At 45.9% G+C, this 26,270-nt stretch overlaps 1 protein-coding gene across 1 annotated transcript in view; it reads left to right on the top strand.

Annotated features, from left to right (window-relative positions):
* The window catches only part of LOC135897484 (acetyl-CoA acetyltransferase A, mitochondrial-like), a 38,683-nt gene extending 12,624 nt beyond the window's left edge, over positions 1–26,059 (top strand). Inside the window, exons 2-13 of the mRNA XM_065426107.2 lie at positions 483–553; positions 2,708–2,825; positions 7,365–7,460; positions 9,266–9,366; positions 11,968–12,060; positions 13,189–13,239; positions 13,466–13,567; positions 14,817–14,964; positions 19,780–19,893; positions 22,220–22,284; positions 24,063–24,220; positions 25,730–26,059. Coding sequence (XP_065282179.1) covers positions 521–553; positions 2,708–2,825; positions 7,365–7,460; positions 9,266–9,366; positions 11,968–12,060; positions 13,189–13,239; positions 13,466–13,567; positions 14,817–14,964; positions 19,780–19,893; positions 22,220–22,284; positions 24,063–24,220; positions 25,730–25,850 — 1,200 coding nt within the window. The 5' untranslated portion in view covers positions 483–520 and the 3' untranslated portion in view covers positions 25,851–26,059. The remainder of the gene's footprint in view (positions 1–482; positions 554–2,707; positions 2,826–7,364; positions 7,461–9,265; positions 9,367–11,967; positions 12,061–13,188; positions 13,240–13,465; positions 13,568–14,816; positions 14,965–19,779; positions 19,894–22,219; positions 22,285–24,062; positions 24,221–25,729) is intronic.
* The last annotated feature ends 211 nt before the right edge of the window (positions 26,060–26,270 follow it).

Below are 26,270 nucleotides of genomic sequence, written 5' to 3' on the forward strand. Positions count from 1 at the left end.
AATTTATGTAATTGTGTAACTACATAAATTACACAAGTACACAATGAGCCAAACGAGAACAAGGTGAAAGCGGGAGCCAACGTTTCAACAAGTGGACTTCTCTTTTTCAAGGCGACATATGCTTTCCTCGGCACAGTATATGTAGGTAGGGTTCTTCTAAAGGGAGAGGGGGAAACGCGGGTGGTTGGGCAACGAGCGAAGGTCTGTTAACGGCGAGGGTGTAGAACTGAGAATAAAGGAGTGCTGTGCACAAGGCCGGTGACACTGCCGTCTATCAGTCGCATGTCAACGGCCGTGTGTCAGCCGGCGTGTCAACCACGTGCACAGCACCCCGATATTACCTGTTTCGCTGGTGGTGGCGGGCTATCCCGTCTGTGAAAGAGATACTAGATTTTACTGTATATTGTGTAATACATCCAGTTAATCAATCATCAGCCTTAATCACGTACCTTAATGTATCTTCTTCCACTGTTTCTTTTTAGGAATTCTCATTTCTGTCCCGTAAAGCCAACTGCAGAAAATGGACAACAAAGACACCGCGCGTATGGTGAATGTAAGTAGCCAGGCCACTGCTCCTTCACGTGTCTGTCCTCGTTTTCATGATCTGTTGATTAGCCGTAACATCGATCGCGAGCTCCAATTTTTTTCTGCACGGATATCATTACGTGACTCTGTAAATGTTATTTTAGCTGTAGTATTTCTAGCTTTACTGCAGTACTTCAGCATATTTGTGCGACCATTTGTATGCTCGACCTTCAACATAGCTAACCGTACGGTGAGGGAAGATGTGGCAGACAATACAAGTCACTGCATGGGAAATAAAAGCGCGCCAGCCTATCACCGAAATATGCAGCTCCAACTCGTCCACACGGCAGCAACCGCCCGGGGTGGCGTTGTGGCTTTGGCATGGCGCAGCGAACCCCGAGGGGGTGATATCAAATGCTGGCCGCGCCAGCACCATTTCCATGGTGCCGAAAAGCAAAAGCACCAGTCTACCGCGCACAGGGTGCACGAACCCCAGGTGGTCAAAATTAACCCTGAGACAACCCCCCCCCCCCCTCTACGGCGCGCCTCATTATCATATTTTGTTTCAGGCACGTCAAACCATCGTGTACGTTCTGTGCGAGATACAAAGCGTGCCGTGGCGTAGGCTGCTGCTCGCAGTCTTCGTCAAGATATCTGATTTCGTTTTCTTACTGCATATTGAGGACTCGAGGGCGTTCACCGAACTGTCTTAACTCAAAATGAAAACAAAACAAGAAAAGGCAACAGGATACATAACTATACAGCAACTGGAACCCACGACAAATAACAAAAAGGAAAATGAAGACAATGGTACTTATTATTATGGAAAATAAAGCCCGAGAAATCCACTTCGCGCACTTGCAGGTGATTATTAGAGAAGGGGGCGGCGGGGGAAGGGATTTGTTACCCTCGCGCCTATTGATAACATGAATTGAAGGTGAAGTTCGGGCGTTTACGTGGAACGGACGACTGCTCGCCGCATGGCAAACAAACTGAAGTAACGAAAAACATAGAAAAACATTTGATACCATTAAAGAGCATGCGCTCATGAAACGTCAGCACACGATTGGAGGAAAGCACAAAGCATATAAGACGTACACGCGCAAACTTATGTAAGCAAGGACGGTTTTATAAATAAATAAAGGCATATGAAGGAAGGGAACCATGTTACAGACGAGCTGACCTACCCAGCTACAAAGATATTTAGCATATCACATAACCACATCACAGTTCATAACGAGCTTAGATTTGCATGACATTTAATGTAACCACTGAACCATTGCAATGCCATGTTTGTATTAGAGGATGCGAAGCTTTAATATTATTCTAAGATATCCTTGTTTTCTAATAAGGCATTTAGAGCGAAGCTGTTAGCCTCTAGTTGGTTAGAATTTTTCGCAGCACATCCTCACAGGAAAAAAATACTTGCAGCGATTGAAGTTTTTGAAAAGTTCATGCATTCTTTATTATCACGCATACAACATCCAGTACAACGTCCCTCTCAATAAGGAAGCACAAAAGAAGCATCCGAACCACATCATTGATAAGGCGCTCCTGTTAACAATGCGTACCACCTAGCTCACTCTCCCCCCCCCCCTCACCACCATCACAGGCTTTCCCGGTAACGATTACTGTTGCGCAAGCTGTCGCGGCAATGGCAGCTTGTGACGCGGGGAGTGACGTCACTAGCCTTTCATATGTAGAAGAACGAGCCTAGCAACTCATTTCATTGTTGTGTGTAGCAGCACCGCCATGGGTAGGCGACGCATAGTTAAGAATCCTGATAACCAGCGTGAATACGACGAGCGGCAAAGAGAAAAGAAACGGCAATACGATCTACGGCGACGTGCTCCCAAAATTACCTTTGCTTGCTCCCATTACTCTAAAGCAATAAAGCATCGCATACCCCCTCAGCTGTTGCAGTGGTGGTTTTCAACAGCTTCGCTGGACGTGCACTTTCGCAGGGTCGGGATGGCGAGTCAACGCTTTTTAACTCCACGAACTCGCAGCGGTTTTCGGGCTCTTTTTTCCTGTTCATATTCGGTCCACGCTGAGCAGCTAAACAAATCATAAAAATGGCACAATTCCCAAGAGAATGTGATGCGAACGCGTCCGCAACTGTACACGCAGAGTGTGTGATGTGAAAGTGAGAATGTTTACTTCTGCATGTTTACCTGTGTAGGAGGTCGTCATCGCTTCGTTTGCAAGGACGCCGATTGGTTCTTTCCGAGGCTGCTTGGCTGCGGTCCCAGCAACAAGACTCGGTTCCATAGCGATCAAAGGGGCCGTCGAGAGAGCGGGTGAGACGTGCCTGGGTTTCGGTTTCTGTGAACAGTGGGATACGTGCTGTGCCTTTACTGCACAGTATTTCATGCGGGTATGAGTACTTTGTCTTTAGCTTGTGTAGGATTAAAGTTATTTTTCAATGCGTTGGCAATCTTAGGGCACTCCACGCATTTTCATGGGGCCATCGATCTCCCATATAATTAACCGTTTTCCTCCCCTACTTGGGTCATTGTACGGGGTCGAATGAGTAGCGTGTCAGGTTGATGTGCTGAGGGAACAAGGTTCGGCCCAACTTGTATCACTGAGCATGTGGCAGTGTGTACATATGTGTGCGCTTTCAAGAACCTCTTTCGTGCCGACATGGGTCACTGCAAGTGTGTATGCAAGTAGGTGCGCGTGCGCGTGTGTGTAACTGTTTGACAGCAACCTGGGCCAACTAGGTATGTGCCGCTCGGATGCGCTGGCCTTCAATGAACTTCTTTCCTGTGAACTTGAGCCACTGATGTTGAATTCCAATGGTAGATCACGAGCGCTCGGCCGGATCACGAACGGAGCGCGTCACTCCTACTCTCATCTGCTCGCACCATATCTGCGAAGGGAATGCGTGCGCTCCCGCGGGGGCACTTAGTACAGGAAAATCAAGTGAGAGGACGCTAGAATAGAGAGAGGAACAAGCGCTTGGAAGCGCAACCCACCACACCATTTCACTGTCCGTGTCAGAAGAATCATCACTCGACTTGGCAATCGTACTGTCCGAGTCGGAGCTGTCTAGGAGCGCGAACAAAATCGCACGGCGCGAAGCGGCGTCCACGTTTCCCATGTCGCCCATAGCTGCCCGCGACCGGAAACAGGCGACCGTGACAGGAAGCAGAGGCGGGTGAAGGAAATACGTCACGACGACTTCCGGTCAAATCTGCCGATTTCGGCGGAGCAAATATTTTTGCTCCACGGAGCAATCCGGGATCAGCGGTTGGTCCCAATCTGCCATTGGAACACACAGCTCACGCTCCCGTTCTGCCATTGTAATAGGATTGCTCCATACAGAGCAGAAAAACTTGATCTGGATCTGCCATTGGAATTCAACATGAGTATGCGCCAGTATGTGTGTGCCGGTCTTCGATGAACATCTTTGACGTTAACTTGGGTAAACAGGTATGTGCCCCTGGTAATTTACCGCTCGACAGTGACGAAAAAGAACTTTTAAGTTTCTCCCATGTTTGGGGGGAATCAGACTCGTGTCACAAGGGTTCCGCAAGGACAACAACGCGACGCTTTAGAATGCTGCGCCACAAATGCACGGGGTGTGGGCCGTTCTTCAGTAACCGTCTTTCACGCCAACGCTCTCTTGAGCTGCGCCATAAATATACTGGGCACGTGCCGCTCTCCAACGAAGATCTCGCCAACCTGTGTCCCTGAGTATGCGCCACTCAGTGTGCTGCAAGCGAGAGAACAGTTCTCCACGTTTGCAGGCGCCGGCATGCCACGCTTCTTGTCTGGAGGACACGCGCAGATTTCTCAGTGGCGCCCCTAGATGGCACTGTGTGTCCAGAAACAAGCGCGAGAGAGGAGTCAGGTTGCCGCATTGCGCGTTTCTCCGCGTTCGTGCGCACCGATCCGCCATGCATTTCGGAGGTCACCTGCGATCTTCGCGGCCGCCCTGCCCTGCTAGATGGCGCCGAGTGTTTTTAGAGAAGCGCAACGAAGAGTCCCGCTGCAGTACACATGGATAAATCGTTTCGATGGCGGCAATGTGGTGTGTCGCTATATTGATTCAATGCTAGACGGGTTACAAGTCTAGCTTGGTTACTTAGTGGCTATGGTGTTGGGCTCCTAAGCATTAGGTGGCGGGATCAAATCCCTGCCACGGCGGTCGCATTTCGACGGGGGCGAAATAGAAAAAACACCCGTGTACCAAGATTTAGCGGCGCGTTAAAGAAACCAGGTCGTCCAAATTAATCTGGAGTCCCCTTCTATGCGTGCCTCATAATCAGATATTGGTTTTGGCACGTAATATCTCAGAATTTTTAGACTGATTACCTTCAACAATTATTGTGAGATCAGTTCTGATAATGCTTTTCATTTTCCCATGCATCGTTTTCCTCGACATACTTGTCCCTTCAACTGTGTACGGCTGCAGTTGGCTGAGGTAACTATGGTGAAAAAAATGGCTGTGGCTTAGCTAAGGTTAAGCCCAGGATGCGAAGCATACTAGCCTTTATTTTAGTTGTTGAACCACTGTTTAGCCTGGTGAACTGCTGTTGCTTGGCTATACTTGGTTCGGCTAGACGAAGAAACCACTCATGCGTTACTCTGCTTCGCCTTCAAGAGTGGAACGCGACAGCGTTCCCGTCGACCCACCAAGGGGTGTAAGACAATGGGCTACGGCGCAGCGACTACGCGCCCCGCATTGGACGCGGTGAGCGTCGAGCAACTCAGCGTTCGGCGCGGCAACGAAATGTGCGCCTGAGCAAGCGACGCACGCCTGAGCCTTAGAAACAGCTCGTTTCTAAGGCAACGCCGCATTCACTAGATGCGCTTTTTTACCGCTTTGAAGCATCGTACTCGTGGCTCAGTGGTAGCGTCTCCGTCTCACACTCCGGAGAACCTGGTTCGATTCCCACCCAGCCCATCTTGCAAGAGTTGAGCCAAAGCACCTAGAAAATCAGTCTCTGTAGCACGCCGCAACCTTGGCTTCTCATTCCAACGAGCAGCTCTGTCTCCAGGAGGCATCTCACCTCGTGAGTGTCTAGCAGAGGCTAGCTACCCTAGCAGAGGCAAGCGCAGCTGCTTATATACCGCCGCGACGCCGCGAGCGACGGCGCGAGTTGGAGCCCCGTTTCTCCTCTGTCGTGACGTCACGGTGTCACGTGGCATTGAAAGTGACACCGCCGCGCCTGAGGAGCTGGGTTGAGCTCTCGTAATATGCTTCGCATAAAAAAAAAATACATTTTGTAGCGTACAGCAGTCCGCTGGTGTGCACACATTCATTGCGTCTTTATTCCATCTATATTCACCACCTTTCTATTCCGTTGGTCTGCCTTAAAAAGCCAACGAGACGGTCTTTCGGTTAAAGGGACGCTAACGAAGAAAAAAAGTTTTGCTGTGTTATATGCTTAGCTAAATGATTGGATTACCTTTATACAATACCAGTAAAGCCGCTCTTGCCGCGGGAACAGGCTTTGTAAGCCAATAAAAAAGCAAAATTGAAAGACAGGTGGCCGAGGCCGCCTGGGAATTCCCGCTCCATCTCCTCGTGACGTCATGGATTTAGATGGTGTCGGCGCCCTGCCCACGGTGGAAAAATACACTCGTGTCCCAACGGCGCCGTCTGTCTGCAGAGCGAGCTGACTGCGACTCTGTTAGCACTTTCTTCCTTCGCCGACAGGAGCACGGCAATGTTGAGGTCATCATCACTAAGAGGCGATTGGAAGGAAGTATTCGTTTTGTCGAAACTTTTCCCCCTTCTTACGGACGCTCGCGGTGATCACGCAAGAGAGTTTCATCTTTTCACGCTGAAACATCCCGCCCCCTAGAGTTACTGGACAGGCTACCTAAAGGAAGCCTATACAGTAACTCTAATGCCCTCCATCTTGTAGCGTCCATAGCGGGAGAGACGGGAACTACGAGCATGGAAGGAACTGGTTTCCGGTCGTCGTTGAGACACCTGTCTATTATTCCACCATGGGCCAGGCTCAGATAACTTGTTATTGTCAGCCATAAACTACATTGTATTCTAAGTAAGCCAGGCACGGAAATGAACCTTTACTATGTGGCCATTATTAGCCCTTGCGACATAAAACCTCACACGTCGTCATCAACCTTTACTATAGCCTCCCGTATTTTTTCGATGCCGACCCAGTGACTCCAAAACCTGGGGTAGCTCAGTGGGTGCCAATTTCTTAGCAGTTGGCAACAGTTTATGGGGGCATTGTTAGGGTCACATCTACTTCATGGCATGTTATTACGTCACGCAGAGGGCAAGGAGAGCGGGGACGCAGCAGCAGCAGCACCCAGTTGAAGTTGTTCATGCTCTAACAACAACCGGGATTAAATTACTAGGATTGTGGTGCTGCCGCAGTGGAGAGGAGGCTCCCGGGCATTGCCGAGCTACCGGGCAGGTATTGAAAAATACAGGAGGTTATGCCCTTATTGAGCCGCAATCAGCCATATACTAAAAATTACTTTGCAATCTGTCACGTAGCACTGACATACCTGCGCTGCTATTTTGACGCTAAATTGTTGAAAGAATATAAATTTGATGTCCCTTTTTCTGTGTAATAATTAATAGATTACTGGCAAATTAACGAAAATATTCGTTTGAACAAGAATACTTCATCACTCTCAACTGATGAAGTGTCTCTTTCCTGTGTGTTTAAAATCCTGGCCTTTCTCTTTTTTCTCTCTCTCTCAACCTTCCTCCAGTCCTGTCTGACAACATTTAGAGAGAAATACGCCCACATTGCCAAGGATGAGAGTTACAACACAGCGAGTAGTGTTTATTAATGTTATTTTTTACTGACAACGCTTACCTTCTTATGCGTAACTTCTAACAGGGATCAAGTTCGAAGATGTCCAGGAAGTCATTATGGGCAACGTGGTCTCTTCTGGCGCAGGGCAGGCACCGGCAAGGCAGGCAGCCTTGGGAGCAGGCAAGTACTGTAGAGCGAAAGCACGCTTCGGTAAAGCGTGCTGCTTACCGCCGGTCCTTAAAAATGTGCCAAGAAATACACCGTGGTGAGCCAGTTAGCAGTTTCACAAAAGGGCTCCATTAGCAGTTTGGCATGATCTCAACTGAAACGTCCATGCTTGCCCTGCCAGATTTTGTGGGCGCGTATCATGAAAAGAGTTCCAGTTTGAGGATTTCTGCGAAGCAGACATGACTCCCCTACGGTACGCTCCAATTACGCAATTGCAACTAGGACCATAAAGTGAATAATTCAAAAGGCAACTAGTAAATTGTTTGAACTAGGTACCTAGACATCCTTATTTGCTTTCCATTTATGTCCGCATTTTTAGTTAATTCCGCTGAACAGGTTAAATTGTGCTATAGGAACGATGCAAATATGTTAGTGCAATGTATTTTTAGAAAACCATGTATACCAGCTTATTCTTATGTGAAAGAAATCTTAATAAGGCCCTTTTGGGGAGACTGCGCCATTGTGTCCCATCGGCTGAGCTACTTAAGTAGGCGGGCATTACTTGCATGATAAGCCGCACAGTAGCATTAGCTGAGAAACAATGGGTCACTTGTTAAGTATTTATTTAGTCACATTAGGGCAGACGTCAGAACTGCAGAAATTAAGTGCAAAAGTAATGAGACCATATAAATTTATTAGAAATCATGTCATTTGTTCCATTTCTAAGAATTACGTCCTAATAATGCGTGGCGAAATGCACTGATGTTCTGGATAACACTTATCTGCGTTGTGGAAAAAACTGAGTGCTAATAATTTTGGTGATTGTGATAAAAATGAGCAATTACAATACAACTATAGAATAATTGCTAACTGGCTAATATTATTGTGGGATTTCTCGCATAAGTAATGTCCGCCTCTTCAAGCAATCGAGACGATGTGACAAATTTGCGATATCTGCCATTTTCATTTCGGTTTGCTAGCAATCAAAAATATTGCGCCATCAAACAAGCTCCCGTCTTGGCACGTGTACAGTGTTAATCTTTCTTCCTGCTACCATTTTTCACAGGCTAACAAACGTTGCAAAGATATCACTTGACGCAATACGAACCTTTGTGTATCGAAACATTCTCGAAGGTTGTCACCGATTTTATGACCACAAAATCTTGTGGAATCTGATCACGCGCCCGCGATCGAGCACTGGTTTGCATTCTGGAGCGCACGCGGGCACCAGAGTCTGCGTTGCTCTGTTAAGCACGAGGTCGGGGGTTCGATTCTCGGCCACGACGGTCGCATTTTGACGGGAGCGAAACGCAAGAACGCCCTTGCGTACTTCGCCTTAGTTGCACGTGAAAGCGTTCCAGGTGGTGAAAATTAATTCGGAGTCCCCCATTGCGTTGTGCCCCGTAATTGTGTCGTGCTTTTGGTGCGTAAAACCTGATAATTCAGTTTTCTTTAGCACCTGCGAATACACTGGAATGTAGTACGACTGGTCATGTAGAAACAGCCGACGCACATCACACTTCGATGACCGATGATTTCACTCTCCTCTATCGTTGAGCTCCGAGTGTTGATTGTTCTGTTTCCCAGGCACAAATTTAGTAACTAAAGAAATAAGCGCTGAGATTCGTCACTCAAACTTTTGACGCTGACTACTGGGTCTTCACCGTCACTACAACGGGGCAACATTACAGACGATAACCGTGCCCCTGCTTATCAGCCTCATAATGTGCAGCAGTTATTTTCTCTTCTGTTTTCGCAAAGAGGGCATTGGGAAAGTGCATTTCGGCTCACAGTTTGTAATAGTCCCTTCGTTCCAGGTCTCCCTCTGTCCGCGCCATGCACAACAATCAACAAAGTCTGTGCTTCGGGCATGAAAGCGATCATGCTAGCAGCTCAGAGCCTCATGTGCGGATCTCAGGTGAGTCGCACGAATTGCAGACGAAAAATGAGTTCGACGGGCAGTGCCTAGAAAGGAACCTTTAGCTCAGCCCCAACACCGCCTATTGAAATGCATGTAAAACGCAGAGAAGCTCTGCTGGGCTAACATTTGGGCCGATTTTAATAAAATTTGCGGCATTTTAGAGAAAAAGTTAAAATTCTAGTGACTCTTGGAAAAACGAAATTTCGATTTACGGCATCAATTTTTTACATCGACTTTTACATAATTGTGTGTTTAAAAAATGGAAACCGATCTTTATGAATTCGTCCCTCTGCAGCAAAAACAGATATCACCGTTCTGTGAATTGCATCCATCAGAACATCCAAAGCGGACCAATTAGATATAATAAATTATGTTATGTGAATTTGTTACAATGTTTACGAATGGTTTGCAATGTTTTCACTCCGATATTGGAGGTATATTTAAAACCCATATATAATACATCAAAATTATCCGCTTTAGAGGTGCTATCAGATGCAATATACAGAATTGCGATATCGTTTTAATTGCTGGGTTAGAGTTGTGAACATGATGGCATTGTTTTATAAAAATTTTCTATTTTCGCCAGTTTTTAATAAATCAATGGCCTAAATAAAGAAATCTGCTTCCTACAGTCACTTTTCTTTTTCTTTTAAATGCAACAGGCCTCATCAAATTTGGTGCAGTGGTTGCCGAGAAAAGCTATTTCTCCTTTCCCACGTATTATATAGGAGCCCTAGAACTTAAGCTGCCTCTTAAGAATGGGAAGCTTTATGCTTAATTACAATTTTTTTTTCAAGTTATGCAGCGCAGTGAAAACTTATAAAGTTAATAAGAGCATAAATGTCTGTTCATTTTGTTACACTTTAATTGCATGCCGAGAAACGGGAACGTAGGTAACATCCCAGCCGGCTATCCCAATACACAGTTAAGAAATTCAAGCTAACCTTTTCCATGCATAGCGTGCATGCACAACCCGCAAGCACCGCGGTGTGCTAAGTCTAAAGAAAAAAATAAGACTACAAAATTTACCGGGAGAAGCGCCCGATATGCACTCGAATGAACGACTGCGGTGCGATAAATGCACTATCATACGCGCACAGAGAAATGTCCTACTGTTGTTAAAGCAGCCATCTATTTCTAAAAGCAAATGCAAAATGTCTACACTAATAGTTCCGGTATTCGTCAAAAGTGACTATTTTGCACGTAGTTAGTACAAGCGTGATATGAAATCCAAAGCTGAGCATTTGTGTAGCCCACCCTCCACTGTATACCAACTTGTGTATACTGTCCGAACAGTGCGCCTCAGTAGTGTGTGTGTGCGCGGAAAGGAAAGAGTGGAAGGCAGTGGCGGGTTCGGAAATTGAGATATATACGTACGCCAATATTACTCACGCGTGAAAATCTTGTGATTCGTTAAGCCTCGTCATTCCTTACGCCATCGTTTAATGCGCTCGTGCTATAAAAGTCGGACTAAGGGAAGGTTGCCCGATAATGTGCACTGATGGACACTTCGGTGGAAGCTACTATAGATGGCTGCTTTAACAGGGCGACTACGACGTGTTTCCAGATCTGAAAGTTATTCCGACTCCTGCAGCTAGTAAGAGCAGACACAGCCTTCGAGATCTCCTTTGGTTACTCTTAGAAAACTGTGGCTGGTCCCGAATTCGGCCGTCACCTATCCTTTTAAAGCTCATACGTCCGTTGCTTAGCGGCATGTGTGACGCATTTCACACACGGCGAGCTTCTTTTCCAGCTCTCACGCTTACCGCGGATGCGCTATACCTACATTCCGTCACAAAAGCAAACGGACCGTGGCATCAGACAAAGCGTTGCTTTTCTTAGAATAGCTGACGGTAGCCAGTAAAACCTACCAACGCTATGCTGACACCCTTTACTATATTTTCACGTTGTAGTGACGAAGAAAACACAGGAGCGAAAACTGTGAACCACGAAGCTATTTATTGGGCGAACCTGCGACCGAAAAAACAAGTTATACTCAAAGCACAGCAATAGCTGCGAGCACCGTCGGCGATCGTCGAATACTGATCTGCGGGTCAAGCACGTCGGCTTTTATACGCGACTCGTCGGAGGTTCCAGAGTAACCGCTGGTGTCCACGGGCCTTCCAGAAAGTACTACGCAAATTCGTGTCGCGCATACAACGTGATTACACAAGATTCGGCGATAACGGATCACGGATAGAACTAGCGATGACATTAGGGAAAATTCAGATGCAGAGCGGTGCTTTTTGTACTGGGAGCTTGCTTCGAACATTTTCTTCTTTTTTTTTTTGGCGGTGACAGAGGCTCACTAAGAGAGATAAAATAAGTACATGTGGCAATATGCTACGGACATTACAGTGTTACTGCTGCAAGCTGGAAATAGCAATGCAAGGCTGCATTCCGAGGCTGCGGAAGTATTTACCTTTTTTCTGGGACACCGCGGTCTGTAAATTTTAGCCACCGAATGTACTTCTTTGGCGGTAACTTAACTCTAGCCAGTAGGTGCATGTTATTGCACTTTAATTGCCGAAATAAAGCAGTACGTACTCTACGTTAGCCTAGAAGCAATGTTTTCAATGCGACTTTGTTTCACTTTAGGATATTATGGTTGCTGGTGGCATGGAGAGCATGTCGAATATTCCGTACTACTTGGCCCGAGGGGAGACTCCCTATGGAGGGATTAATTTACAGGTAAGTAACACACATAACTCCTCATAAAGGGAACTGGGGAATGGGGGCATGGGTAGTGGGGGCATGGATTGAAGCACTGACTGGTCGGCAGTCGAGATTAGCAGCAGACGTTTAGAGTATTGATGAAAAAAAAGCAGGAAGGAGACCGATAGCATCGAATTCGTTATAGGCGTAAATACCTGAACTATATAGAGACAGAGGTATTCATCAAGGGAGAAAACATCAACTAGAGATAGGCAACATGCTACACGGCGATAAATGTATATCTCAATATTTGATTAACTCAAGCAAGCGCGGTGACTACTTGTCGTTGCCCCATTTGAAAGGATAAATCCATAGAATTCATCATCTCATGGTCGCCGTCTAGTTGAATAGATGTAAGTATGCAGCTCCATTTCGAACCTATAATTCCATCGTGTTACATCAAGTGCAGTCCGGCAAAACAGAGCGTACTACTTCAGTAGTGAAATGCCATCCCTCTGGGCCTTCGAGATTACCGTCTTCCGCTCCTTCAATAATGAAATGCTTAATTATCTCGAAGGCAGTGCTTTAGGCATGCTGTGATGTCGCCTCTCGTCCCTCGGCAAGCGAAACAGTCACATCGCGTGTTTAAATTTAAAGAAAAGCAAAGTTCGTCCTCCCGAATTAACGTGACAGTGTGAAGGGCGTACATAGTCAGCAGTCGGGGACAAAAAGGATTCATCGGTGCCAGCCCACCGCTCAGTACATGATCGAGACACTGCTCGCCGAAAGCAACGATGACGTAGCGGCACGTGTGACTTGGGCTTGACTCACTAGACTGATGCACCCAAAGAGTAAACGAAAGAAATCTGAGGCTTCGTAATACCGTGAAGCACGAGTCACGATACATGTACAAACGTTACACAAAAAGTTTAATTAAATTCTGGTGTTTTACGCACCAAAACCAAGCTATGATTATGAGGTACGCCATAGAGGGGGGCTCTGGGTCAATTTCGACTACCTGGGGTTCTTCAACCTGGACCTAATGGACGGTACACGGGAAGTTGTCTCAACGTTAACGGTTATAAAGGCAAGGAGTATAAAACGGACGTGCGCGCATCTTTGCGATGATGTCGCGCCTTACTATTTTTCTACTTTGAATTTCAGGATGGCATAGTACACGACGGCATGACTGACGCCTATGACAAGATTCACATGGTGCGTTGCACCTTTCTTTTCTCCTCTGTAACGTGCGAAAAGGAGCTTGTCTAAACCGTTCTCATTGCTTTGAATGAAATCAGACGTGAGACTGCCACCGCAGCGTGAGCGTTAGCGTTGCTACTGGATTCATTCTATTAGAAGAACAGCTGACCATGGTTTTTCGATATGTGGCTTTGTTTAAATGAGTCTACGAACGTAACACACCTCTTGCTTAACAATACAGGGAACTTGCGCTGAGCAAACGGCCAAGAAGTACGAGCTGTCGCGAGAAGACCAGGACAATTTTGCCATGGAAAGCTACAAGAGAAGCGCCGCAGCTGCAAAGGTAATATCAGTTAGGTGCAATAGCTATGAGACAGTATCAGTGTCAATATAAGTGTAGATGTGATGCAATATCAAAACTACCGCATCCTCTTCAGTTCAGCATGTTCAACTCATAGCATCCACGAGACAATATCAGCATTACTACGTTTCAATTATTTCAGTGTGTCTTTTTTTGCAACAGCTAAGAAACAATATCAATATTACTGCGTCCTATTCATGTCAACATATTTTATTGTCCTTTAATATACTTTATGGAATCATACAAACAGAGAGGTTAACTGAAAGATTGAGGCTTGTTTTGATGAGCAGGGATGTGGCAACAGCCGACGTTTAGACAACTTTAGACAACGGGACTCGTTTTTGTCAGACCAAAAAAAAAGAACTGCGACGAAGACATGCCCCCTTGTCGGGACGCTAGCTCCAGCAACATTCCTTGCTTGGCCACTGTTGATAACTTGGAAGTCGTACTGTTTCTGATTCACTACGCCCACTTTTACTCATGGTTCCAGAGCGTTCTCTGAAGAATAATTGCACAGACCTCAAAGAAACGGCTTTTCCGCGCAGCTTTCTGGCGGGGTTAAACGTAACAACATATAATTGAGCCTTCGACTGCAGCAGTGTTGTTACTTTTTCGTGCCCAGAAGACTAGCTCCGAAGAAGCGACATCATTCATCAATATTTCTCACACCTGCATGGTACACTAGGCTGTCTGACCGTTACAAATGAAACTAGTACAAAACTCGCAGTATCTACTACCATCGTACTGTGTTCTCGGTGCGAAAACTTGGAATATGTCCGGTTTCATGGAAATATTACCAAACTAATAAAATTGATGAAAACATGACTTTGAAACGTCCACATCCAAAATAATTGTTACTGCTCTATATTAATTTATTCTAGATTTTATTTTGTTCTTATGGATCCAAAGCTTCAAGTGTAGGCTAAGGATGGAGGTGGCACTTTCACCTGTATTGTGTTGTGCGGTTCAAGAACATATAGCTATTTTGTTCTGCGGTGCATTTTATTTCAGCGACACATTTGCTTTCTGCAGTATGAACCCGCACTACTTGATGAACTGAGTGCTAAACCCTTTCTCTAAAATACAGCATTGACACTAAGTCATGTATTATGAAGTACATTTGCTTTCTGTGTAAACTGCGTGATCTTCAAACATCTGTATTTGCTTAATCCTTCCTCAATGTGCATAGCTCCTTAGGAGCTGTCTAGTGCAATGTCACATTGGTTTGCAGGAAGGCGTCCTCGCCAAGGAAATTGTGCCAGTGACGGTACCGGTAAAGCCTGGAAAGCCCGACGTTTTAGTAACTGAGGACGAGCAATATAAGCGAGCTGACTTTGACAAGTTCTCCAGCTTGCCTACTCCGTTCGTAGAAGAAGGCGGTGAGGACCTGTTATGTAGCTTTATTTTACTGCAGATGAAGCCACCAAGAGATGGTTTTGTTTGTTAGACTTCATTTGTTCATTTTCTTTAGATGTACATTATCTCGCATGAAAGTGCTAAAAGCCGATGCAACTGCTTCCCAAAGGCCCCTTACCCGTACATTGCTCAGAGGCAGAAAGCAACAAGAACACAGTGAAACAATAAAGAAACGAAGGACAATAATCTCTGCTAAAGGCAACTGAAAAACTATACAAAAAGCTAAATTTGTATGCGAAGCATATTAACGTAGGTTTCGGGCCTTCGCGCGACGCCCGGCGGTGGCCACCATTGACCCTGAAGTGTGGTCACGTGACATGACGTCACGTGATGCGTCACACAGGCTGCATATGGGGCCGCATATCGCGCCGTCGGTCGCCTCCCGGCGGTGGCCACCATTGACCTTCAAGTGACCTTCAAGTAGGTCACGTGACATGACGTCACGTGATAAGGTCACACCGGCTGCAGATGGGGCCTCATATCGCGCCGTCGGACGTCGCCCGGCGGAGGCCTCCACGCTTCGGTTCGCGCCGTCGCGCGCGACGCGGCGGCGGCGCCACCATCGCTGCATCACGTGATATGTGACGTCACGCCAGGGATGAAACGGCGCGCGCCCGCCGTCGCGTCAGTCTCTGTGCCCGCAACCGCGCCAGCGTCTTTGCGCCGGGCGTCTATGCGGTCAAGATGCCTCCAAACGCTAAGGATACGCTAAGGTTAAGCCCAGTGAATGCGAAGCATCCACTGGGCTTAACCTTGATAAGCCTCCAATTTTTTTACAATTTGTGCATCCATTATTCTCAGTAATGCTGAAACAGTAAGGAATAATTCTGACGAACAACAACGCTAAGAAATTGTGCAAGATTTTATACAATAAATAAAGAATATATAAAAGATTAATACGACATCAGCCTAACCACATATCGCACGAAGAGCGTTATTCAGTAGAATTAAGGAAGAAATAATCCTTATCCTTTTTTCAGGCCATAAGCCGACCTGATCACGCTGGGGTCTAAGGGGACGCCACAAGGGGCAGTCATATCCCCAACCCTCTTTAACCTCGTCATGATTGGACTATCCAGGACACTCTCTGCTATCGACGGTATCAGTCATACCATATACGCAGACGACGTTACCATCTGGTGTACGGGAGGTAGTGGCGGACAGGTAGAGACGGCCCTGCAAGACGCGATTGATGCTACCGAGAGATACCTTGAGTCCACGGGCCTTCGGTGCTCACCTCACAAGTCGGAACTGCTACTTTATCGACCAAAGCGCAGAGGCCCGAAACCAAAGGGGTGGAAACCACTCGCCGAATGCGACATAAAACTGCGCACAAACGACGGAGGACATATTCCGAGGGTGGACGCTATCCGGATTCTCGGCATGATGGTAGAGTCGAATGGTTCAAACAACCAGACAGTGCTGCGACTCACTAAGAAGACGGACAATGCCATCAGACTAATCAGAAGAGTGGCCAACCGGCAGCAAGGCCTCGGAGAAGATAACCTCGTGAGATTGGTACATGCGTTCGTAATGTGTCATTTCACTTACGTCGCGGCTATGCACAACTGGCAAAGATCGGAGCGGGATAAGCTCAACGCATTAATCAGGAAGGCAATCAAGAGAGCTCTCGGCCTCCCCATATACTCACAGGGAAAGCTTACTTCAACTTGGGATGCATAACACGCTAGAGGAAATAGCGGAAGCACAGGAGAGGGCCCAGTTCGTCAGGCTATCTACCACACAAGCTGGAAGACACATCTTACAGGAGCTGGGCGTTCCCCCCACAGTAATCAAAACAAAGTTCTGTAGCATCCCTCGAGAGCAGCGGGACCGCATCATTGTCGCCCCGATCCCACGAAACGTCCATCCAGAGCACAACGAGGGAAGACGTCGGGCGCGCGCGAAGGCTCTCCTGGAAAAGGCTCGTGAACAGGCTTCGGAGAACAGTTTCGTAGACGCAGCGCGCTACGCCGACGGACACGCCTTCGCTGTAGTTAGCGTAGATCATGAAAGGAAAATAACAAACGCAATCTCGATTCGGACGACGTCCTCTGAGATCGCAGAGCAGGCTGCAATAGCGATAGCCTAATTGGACGACAAGAGTACATCAATCTACAGTGACTCCATATCAGCTGTTAGGGCATTTGCCAAAGGAACCATATCCGAGCTGGCCCTAAGGATACTAGGAAGCAAGGAGATCAAGCCACACACATTGATCTGGTTTCCAGCCCACATGGGACAGAGCGAGGGTGCCCCGCCCAACCTCAACGAGTCGGTACACGGAGCTGCGCGAAGGATCATCAACCGCGTAGCTAGCGGGCAGCGTGACGCTGGGGGTACTGACAATCGGGACTCTCCTTCCTCGTACACCGAAATTACTAAGCACTTTTACTTGGCTCGGAGGATCTACCCCCTCCCACATTGCAAACTCAATAGACCTCAGGCTTCGACACTAAGGCTTCTACAGACGGGGGCTTACCCAAACCCTATACTTCTTCACAAGGTGTACTTCGAAATTCAGACAAATGCATGGACCCTATGCAATGATTTAGCGAATTTACCTCACATTCTCTGGCGATGTCCCGCGTTACACAGTGATGAAAACAACACTTCTTCATGTTGGGATGCGGTCCTACACAGCCCCAACCTCGAAGAACAGTTATGGGCTGTCCAACGGGCCCGCGACGCGGCGGAGAGACTCGGCCTCTCTGTCCCGACGTGGGAGCGGCCCGCTGCGCGCTAATGCGCGCCCTAAAGGACCCTAATAAAGTTTTTCATCCATCCATCCATCCATAAGCCGACCTGCACTGACAAATGATATTAGCAATTTTGCGATTTTCGTTTAGGAAATCAGGTATTAGGTAAGCAAGCGCTTGTGCTCAATATTTAGTTCTGAAGATTAGTGTTCTAAGGGTTCTAAGATCTGCTATGTAGCACACGTCTTTCTTTTTTGTAGAATAATATTTGTAAATACGTACCCGTTCAATAACGCAGTTTTTAAGTTTCCTACAAGCAATAAAATCCGGCTTGTTACGGCTTTTGAGTATGTTATTAGTATTCCTAACATTCAATTGCAGTTTATTTAAATATAACCAACTTGACAGTTCGATAAAGCATCTATTAGCTATCTTTTCGAGATCAAATAACTGTTTACCTGTGAGAATGTACTTGTGTTGTCTACATATAGTATTACGTCAGGAGTTCGCAGTATACGCACGATGTCATTTATATAGATAACAAAGAATTATAATACAGCCTCGCGGTGCTACATAAATTATTGGCTGCAACTGGTAACTATAACCGTTTACACAAGTGAACTGCATGCACCATGCCAGATCAACAACTGCATATCAGGTTTAGTCCCATGCCTGGAATACCGTAATGTGGGAGTTTACGAAACAAAATAGCATGCTTAGTGGAATCAAGTGCTTTTTTTTAAATAAAAAAAAACATATTCTGAGGGTGTAGTGCTTATTATCAATGTTTGAACTAATTTTTCTTTAATATTCAGTAGGGCCATTTCTGTTCATTTCTTTTCGCGGGAGCCAAATCCTTGGCGTACAAGTGTTTGATGATAACCGAGGAACTTGATTAATCGTTTTTGTAATGTTTACTCTAGATACCATACTCTATCGCACTCAGTACTTATGTTTTCCTTTCGTTCTGCTTTTGTTCTACATGTGCAAACTTGCCATAGTCCGAAGAGATAAACATTCTTTAGGGTACAGTGCAAGTTGAGCAAGTCAACAACTGCGAACGCTAGTTGTGTGAAAGAATGTGTTCGATTGTGCTGACTTGTACATTTCTCATTGAAACAAAACAAACAGCCTAAAAATTATTTCCTTCTTTTTCTTTTTCGCCCCCCGCATCCCGTTATCGCTTTCTTATCGCTTTCCCACTAAGCACTTACGAACCCCGAAGTCCTCACCGCAATCTGAGTCTCACTTCGTACATGACCATCAGAACCCTTCGTTGTCGTTGTTTTCGACGGCAGTCGAGAGGATATCGGCCCTATGCCGCCGTCGTCGCCACATACTTTGTCGTGGGGCCGTCGCGTACGCGTCATCGTCGGCGTGAAGTCATCTCTTCGCCGTTGTCGCAGTCACACCGTCGCAGTCGTTGTGTTCTCATTATCAGCCCGCTAAATTCTTTGTTAAATTGCGTATTTATTGAGCGTGGAGTCCGAATCTAACAGTGACGAGCGAAGGAAAGCACGCGTGTGATTAGCCATTTCTCTGTGGTCTGCGACAGCTTGCAAATACAATGACAAATACACCGCCCTGTGCGAACGTGACGATTACGCAATAAAATATTGGGTGAAATTGAATTATTCGTAAACTTTACCAATATATCCGTGAGATTTAACTGGACTAACTTATGTAGAGAGAGTATCGTGATGCTTAGGAGTAGATGTGAATCATTAGAACAGTATGCAATGAATGTTATTATTATAATAGCTTCGTTAATCTTTATCCATTGTAATTACATCAGGTGAGTTCAATAGGTGTTTTCTAATAATGAAATGCAGTAATTAAGTAATGTGTGAATGAAGGCGAAGTATAATTTAAGCAATGTGGACGTGGTAAAATAATGACGTTCTTTCAGCAAAGCTCTTATGCCATACATCCAGTTTCGTTGAATGTACACCATGTTATTTCCGTACTTGAGGTTAGAATCCCGTTGCTATATTTCGCTTACTACGCGGTTCGTGAATACTGCCTGCGCGATTTTTCGCCAGCTGCTGCGTGACAGCTAGATGCTTTGTTTCTTTGCAGGCACTATCACGGCTGCGAATGCGAGCGGCCTGAATGACGGGGCGGCTGCTTGCGTCCTGATGACTCGCCAGGCAGCCGATCGGCTCGGAGTGAAGCCTCTTGCGAGGATTGTCGGTTAGTTCGAGCTCGCAAAAAAAGAAACTTCTTTGTCATAGCTGCAAAGTTCATCGAACTTCTACGAATCCCGCAGGGTCCATTGCACTCCCTACATCCATGTAGTGCTGCCGTTCGTTTCAGTGGAGCGAGAGTGCCTTCTTGCCGTGCGGTTGTTAAGCGACGGCTTTCTTACAACAGCAGAGCAGTCGCATCATTGGCGTCCCCTTGTTCTAATACCGTTGTCCTGACATGGGCGAAGCGAAACTCTCCAGAAATGTTTAATTATTATGGTAAATATTGTGTATTGTTAGATAGAATTGTTTTAATTATGTTAAAGCTATTACAACTACCCACTGCGGTAGCCCTGGGGCTATGACATTGCGTTGCTGAGCACTAGGTCACGGGTGCGATGCCTACCGCGGCGGGGCCATTCCGATATGGGCGAAAAGCAAAAACTGCTCGTGTACCGTGCAGGGGGCGCGTGTTACCGAAACCCAGGCGGCGAAAATTAATCCAAAGCACCCGACTATGGCGCGCCTCGTAAACAGATCGGTATTTTGTACGTGAAATCCAAGAACGTTGTTTTTATTTAGCTTGTAGAGCTGACGCAGGCATGCTACAGAGAGAAAACGAATACACGTAGGTGGTGGGCACTGCGCAATGAAGCAGCTAACGATGCCCCTTGCGGGCTGTCGCCCACGCTGGCATTGACTGTCACCTTGCGCCATCTACCGACTATGTGTCGCTTCAGCTCGGGAAAACCCGCACTCCCCACGAGTAGCACCGTGAACCGTACGGCTTAAAGGTAGTCGTCAAACTGCACCGTCGTCCTTAGCCACGCCCTGCATGTTTGCCCTCCGCCCGCATCCATGGCCTGAGAACTTGTTTGGCGGCCAGCTGGGGGTTTTCTTAGTCAAAGATTTCCGGATCACTCTGAAAGGTGCGCTGCTTTCAATTAGCCACATTCTCCAACATTTAAGAGAAATTAGCTTCCATGTTTTTACACTGTGTGCATATCGAACGCGCGCAGTGCTACGCTGAATGTGAAAGGTGGTTAAACGAGAAACAACTTGCCTGTCCCGAAGGGATGCAGCACAGACAAATTTTCTTCTTTGTGCATTCTCTGTCAACCTGCACTCGCCTGCATTTACTATCGGCGAATGGTGCATTCCTGTATTCGACCTTATTTCATTCGATGCACCTCTTGCTTGACAGGAACCCGAATATTGCGTATGTACATATATGTGGGACATTATCCCACATACGTAAGCAGTCTTTCAGTTACAGGCGTGCAAAAGAATATTGCAAGTAACAGGTATAGCTATGTATAACATTGTTTCGGATAACAATGGCTATGTTCCGGGAACTTCGCTCTACATATTTATTATGCGAGTTTAATGAATACCTGGTAAAACGCTAAAACACATGGAACGCCGTATACCTTATAATGTGTGATTTCATCTGCAGGGCTGTTTCATTTAGGCAAATGACAAATATTTGAAAACATGTTCCACTTAGGAACAGAGCGAGATTAGGAGAAAGCCGAACCTCGAAAGCTTCACTATAAGTACACGAGTACGAATAAATCCTTTTGCGCACCATCCACTCTACAAATTCATGACGTTCATTGCATTTCAACGAAACTGACTCTGAGTTATTAAGTTTAGGCATTCAATTTCTCTTCTACAAATTTTGTTTCATTGTTACATTTAAAAAAAGCCTGCAGGGCCAATATTACAACTCTGCATCTCGGTGATCAACAACGATAATCGTTATGTAAACTGCAGGTATTATGACATGTAAGGCGTTCAAAATTGCCGTATTATACGCGCACACTGTTCCGAACTACGCCACTAGTTTGTGATGTAGGACATTTACAAAACTCTCTTAAGCATAGCCACAATCTTACGTAAGCTCTGAGTTCATGTATAAAATGCACCCGCTCTAAATGCAGTTTACAGGAGCACGATTTAGAAATGCGATATGTTTTTTGTTGTTGTTGTTGCACAGTACTGCAGATTTTTAAACCTAGTGATTCAAGTTTTTTTCTTTACCTTCCCGTTTTCCTGAGATGTTTGTAACATACGAGGTATTAAATCAAAGTTCCCCTTCCTACATTTGATAGAATTTGGTTTTATCTCTCATTCGATAAATCTCATTCGGCTAGGTCTAGTTAGCGGTTGTCTCATGAGAGCATTCCTGCGTTTTCCATGCATTTGCGTAGGAAAATGGGAGTTGACCTCGCGCTAAAGCTGCATGCTCCTCGAGCTATAATGAAATCTATTTTGGTGTATGTAGCTCTCAATGGCATGTTTGTTGTTGTGTTTTCCGTTTTTTATTTTAGGCTTTGGCGATGCTGCTGTTGAACCAGTGCACTTTTCTATTGCGACTGCATACGCAATGACAAAGGTGCGTCTCATTTTTGCAGACGGAGGTTTGATGTGGTCAATGTAGTCCCAAGTTTGGGAAGTCTAAACATAACCCTAAGATACACGTACACGAATTAGCCAGCTTGGCAGCTATGTTGTTATTTGATGGGTTGACACTGTTGTTTTCCCAAGCTATAAATAATTTGCGTGGCTTGCCACACTAAGAATTGTCAAAAGTCAATTAAATAAAGTTGTCTTTTTTTTGCCTAAAAGAACGCTAATGTGGTAATAGACTCAAGAATAATGAAACAATTTTTCAGAAGTTTATTATTATTTCGACCAGCGAATTTTGATTCTGCCTGGATGCACTGAAAACCAAACTTCCGATTCAATTTCTCGCCGAATCACTAGCCCCGATAAGTTATTGTGCCGCTACGGATTTCAACGTATTTTCTCGCATTTGTACCATTTTTAACAAAAATATTTTTTTGGAACTGGCTAGGTAAAGTATCTCGTTCTATTTAGCATGCAGTGTAGTACCTTCTTTACCGAGCAAACGTTATTCAGGCTCGAGCAGGTGTTGCGAAACTCCACTGCATCCCGGAGAGTAGGTGTGGAAACCGCGTTGTGGCCTCTTTGCCCGTCTTTCATTCGTCCTGCTTTCGCTATTCTTTCACCAGTCTTTCATTAATTATCTTGCTTACGAGGCATCCTCTTATGGGAAATTTCGCTATCGCAGAAGCATGACACAGTTTGTCTTAATAGTAATAATTAGTTTTCTTTCAAACGCTGAGTGAGCGAGCTGGCATCCCTTTGTCTGGATTGTGAAGACACCGGGCGAAAACAATAAACTAAGTTGAGGATCGCCGCACTCGACTTCTCCGGCGTCCCCGCTCTGAATCTCTCAGCTCGCGCTGTGTCTCCGGTGCTTTCAATCGCGAGCTATTCGTTGGTGCACTGATGTAAGCATTGTTCCTGTTCCGTACTATCTTCAAGTTGGCGAGAGATGGTGGTAGATGGAGTTTGATGGCGGGTGAGCTGAAAGGCTGTAGAGTGCCCACAAAGAAAAGCTGCGACACAAAACGCGTCAGGCGGAGGCACGCGGCCGCGCCACTCAAGAAAGGTTCTATGGCACTCTGGCAGTAGTGATCACGTCTATATATGCAAGTTCTTTTTTAGCTTCAAGTGAAAGTTGTACATTCGTTTAATATGTTAAAAAGAGATTGCGCAGCTTCAAATTGTCATCATGCGGAAAGATTCGTATTTGAGAAAATTTGCTTCTGGTATTTCTAGAAATGCCTCGCCGATCTCTCCCCTCTCATGGAAAAAAATGAGAAAAAAATAAATAGAAATGAAAGAAGAATCACAAATCTTTTGCGCTTGCTCGGCAGAATAAAACTGCCCACGGCTACTACTTGGAACGCTTCACTTTTGTGAAAAGACAACTCGCGCTTCACGTTCTATTTCGCACTTGGAGATGAGAAGTCCTGCTGCCTTGTTGCGGTACCAATGAGGACTGCACTATTTTTTCGGAAGCCGGCCTTTAAGCAGCTTCCACTTACTTTATTGTGTGTGCAGCCTTCTTTTGCATGCTGTCATCAGTTACATGAAAAAAAATGTTGTAAATTGAGGTATGCTGTAAAAAACCGTTCCGTCAGACACATATTAAAGCCTTTCTCACTGTTGCGTCAAGCTACATGGTGCAAAATGTAGGAAGGTCTTTTATGATCTTGCGTGAACTTTCCCTTCTCGTAGTGCACGATGTTCGTGGTCTAATCATTTGCGGTCATATTTTGGTGGCCGTAATGTTTTTACTAGGTCTTAAAAGAAGCTGGCTTGAAGGCTCAAGATGTGTCCATGTTCGAAATCAATGAGCCCTTCAGTTCTGCCGTTCTGTGCAACATGAAACACCTTCAGCTGGACCACTCTAAAGTGAATGTGCAGGGAGGTTCAGTCAGCCTTGGACATCCGATTGGGTATGTGCAATTTTTTGTCCTTACCGCCAACAACGTCCCGTACTGTAGAAAACAAAAAAAATTATGACATGGGTACAGTTCTTGCTCCGGTATGAGAATCTGTCAAGCTGTCTAGGCTCTTTCACAGACCCTTCCGTCTGTGGCGTTTTGTATAGACGTAAAAATAAAGATTGATCGATATAGCGTGCTAGCGGGGCGAATATATTGGTGAGCGTTGACCTATGGAGCTTACTTACTTGGTAGATTGTAGCCTAGAGTTTCTCGCAGTACAGTAATATGTTCTCATATTGTTAATCATATACAAATATAGCAAACACGGGAAAGCGCAATGACATCCTTTCTATTTTTTTTTCGGGTTTCGCGGGCTTCCTTCGGAGCCCAGAAAAAAAAAGAACAACTTAAAAGATAACGTCACAGAAATTTCATTGGGTGCTTTAAGCAAACTCTACAGCTTTTTTTCAAATACAACTGATGCACCAAAACTGATATTAAAGTTATGCCAAGAGTACAACATTGTCTAGGTTGTCGCACTTCCCAAAACTATTTTGAGTCACTCTGGATAACAACTAAGGTGACGTTCTCGGTGTCAGTCGACTAAGCTGCGACGCTTTTTTCATAAAACTCGGTAAAGTTACGTTAAACAGCCGGTATAGCAGTAAGAGCATGTGCAGCCCCCTAATTTTCTAACAGCACCGCACGAGCGTAGATGGTCCTCCGACCGGCACGTCAGCGCCTTACAACGGCACGAAGCGTAATGATCAGCGAGGATAAACGCATGCGCAGAAAGTTCACCACAAGCGTAAGTGTCATCCACCAGGCATTTTACACATGCATGACACAACCCCTGCCAGGGGTAACTCGCTGGGAAGCTTCGCAGTCGATCAACGATAAGAAGAGCGTTAAAGGACAGTGCTACAAATGTGCACGTCTTTTCTCGGTATGGGCACAATAGAATGTCTGCCTTGATCATGTGACTCGAATTAGCCTTTTCTATTGGTAATGACATTTTAAAAACGTCACTGCAACAAATAGTACGTCCCTGAAACACAGCGTCCCAGTGAACGAATGTCGAGTTCACCGGAAGTAACAAGCCGGCGTGAAACTTTTTAGGTTTTTGAACGCTCCGAAAGTGCTGTCCCACGCATTTGCTCAGCAGCTATAGTGCTTCGCGTTCGCTGAATGAACCACGCTTCAGGAACAACCCGCCGTGGTTGCTCAGTGGCTATGGTGTTGGGCTGCTGATCAGGAGGTCGCGGGATGGAATCCCGGCCACGGCAGTCGCATTTCGATGGGGGCGAAATGCGAGAACGCCCGTGTGCTTAGATTTAGGTGCACGTTAAGGAACCCCAGGTGGTCGAAATTTCCGGAGTCCTCCACTACGGCATGCCTCATCATCAGAAAGTGGTTTTGGCACGTAAAACTCCATAATTTAAGGTTTTAAACTTTTCAGGAACAGTTTTACTTTGCAGTACGCGAAGCTGACATTGCCCTTTTGTGACCTGTTTACAGAGCGTCTGGTGCAAGGATTACAGGACGCTTAGCGCTGCATCTGAAGCCAGGACAGTACGGCCTTGCTGCCGCCTGCAACGGTGGTGGCGGCGGTTCTGCTATACTGATCCAGAAGCTTTAAGCCTGCTACTATTTCACTCGGAAACAAGCTATCTAGCGCCGTGAACTTCAATAGGCACACCTATGTCAAGTCGCCAATTTTTCTTATACTGACCAGGTCTAGTGCATACTGTATGTGTCGTCGATGGAGGTTCCAGGCGGTAAGAGAATTAACATGCATGGATTTGAATCGCGATATTTTTGTTGAAATAAACAATTTACAGGCTGCTTCGTCGCTCGTTTTGTTCTGCTAGTAGTATTACTGTATGTACTGGTCTTACGGCTTTGTAATTTACTTGGGAGTTGCCAGTATTTTTTCTTTACGCCAACTGAACTGGAGAAATGGCGATGACGTTCCACAACGATTGTAACATTCCACATGACACATCCGACAGCTTCTGAACACTTGACCGTTCTAGTGCACAGTGTGCTACCTCCGACA

Source organism: Dermacentor albipictus, chromosome 9 (assembly GCF_038994185.2).
Source record: "Dermacentor albipictus isolate Rhodes 1998 colony chromosome 9, USDA_Dalb.pri_finalv2, whole genome shotgun sequence".
Lineage (NCBI taxonomy): Eukaryota > Metazoa > Arthropoda > Arachnida > Ixodida > Ixodidae > Dermacentor > Dermacentor albipictus.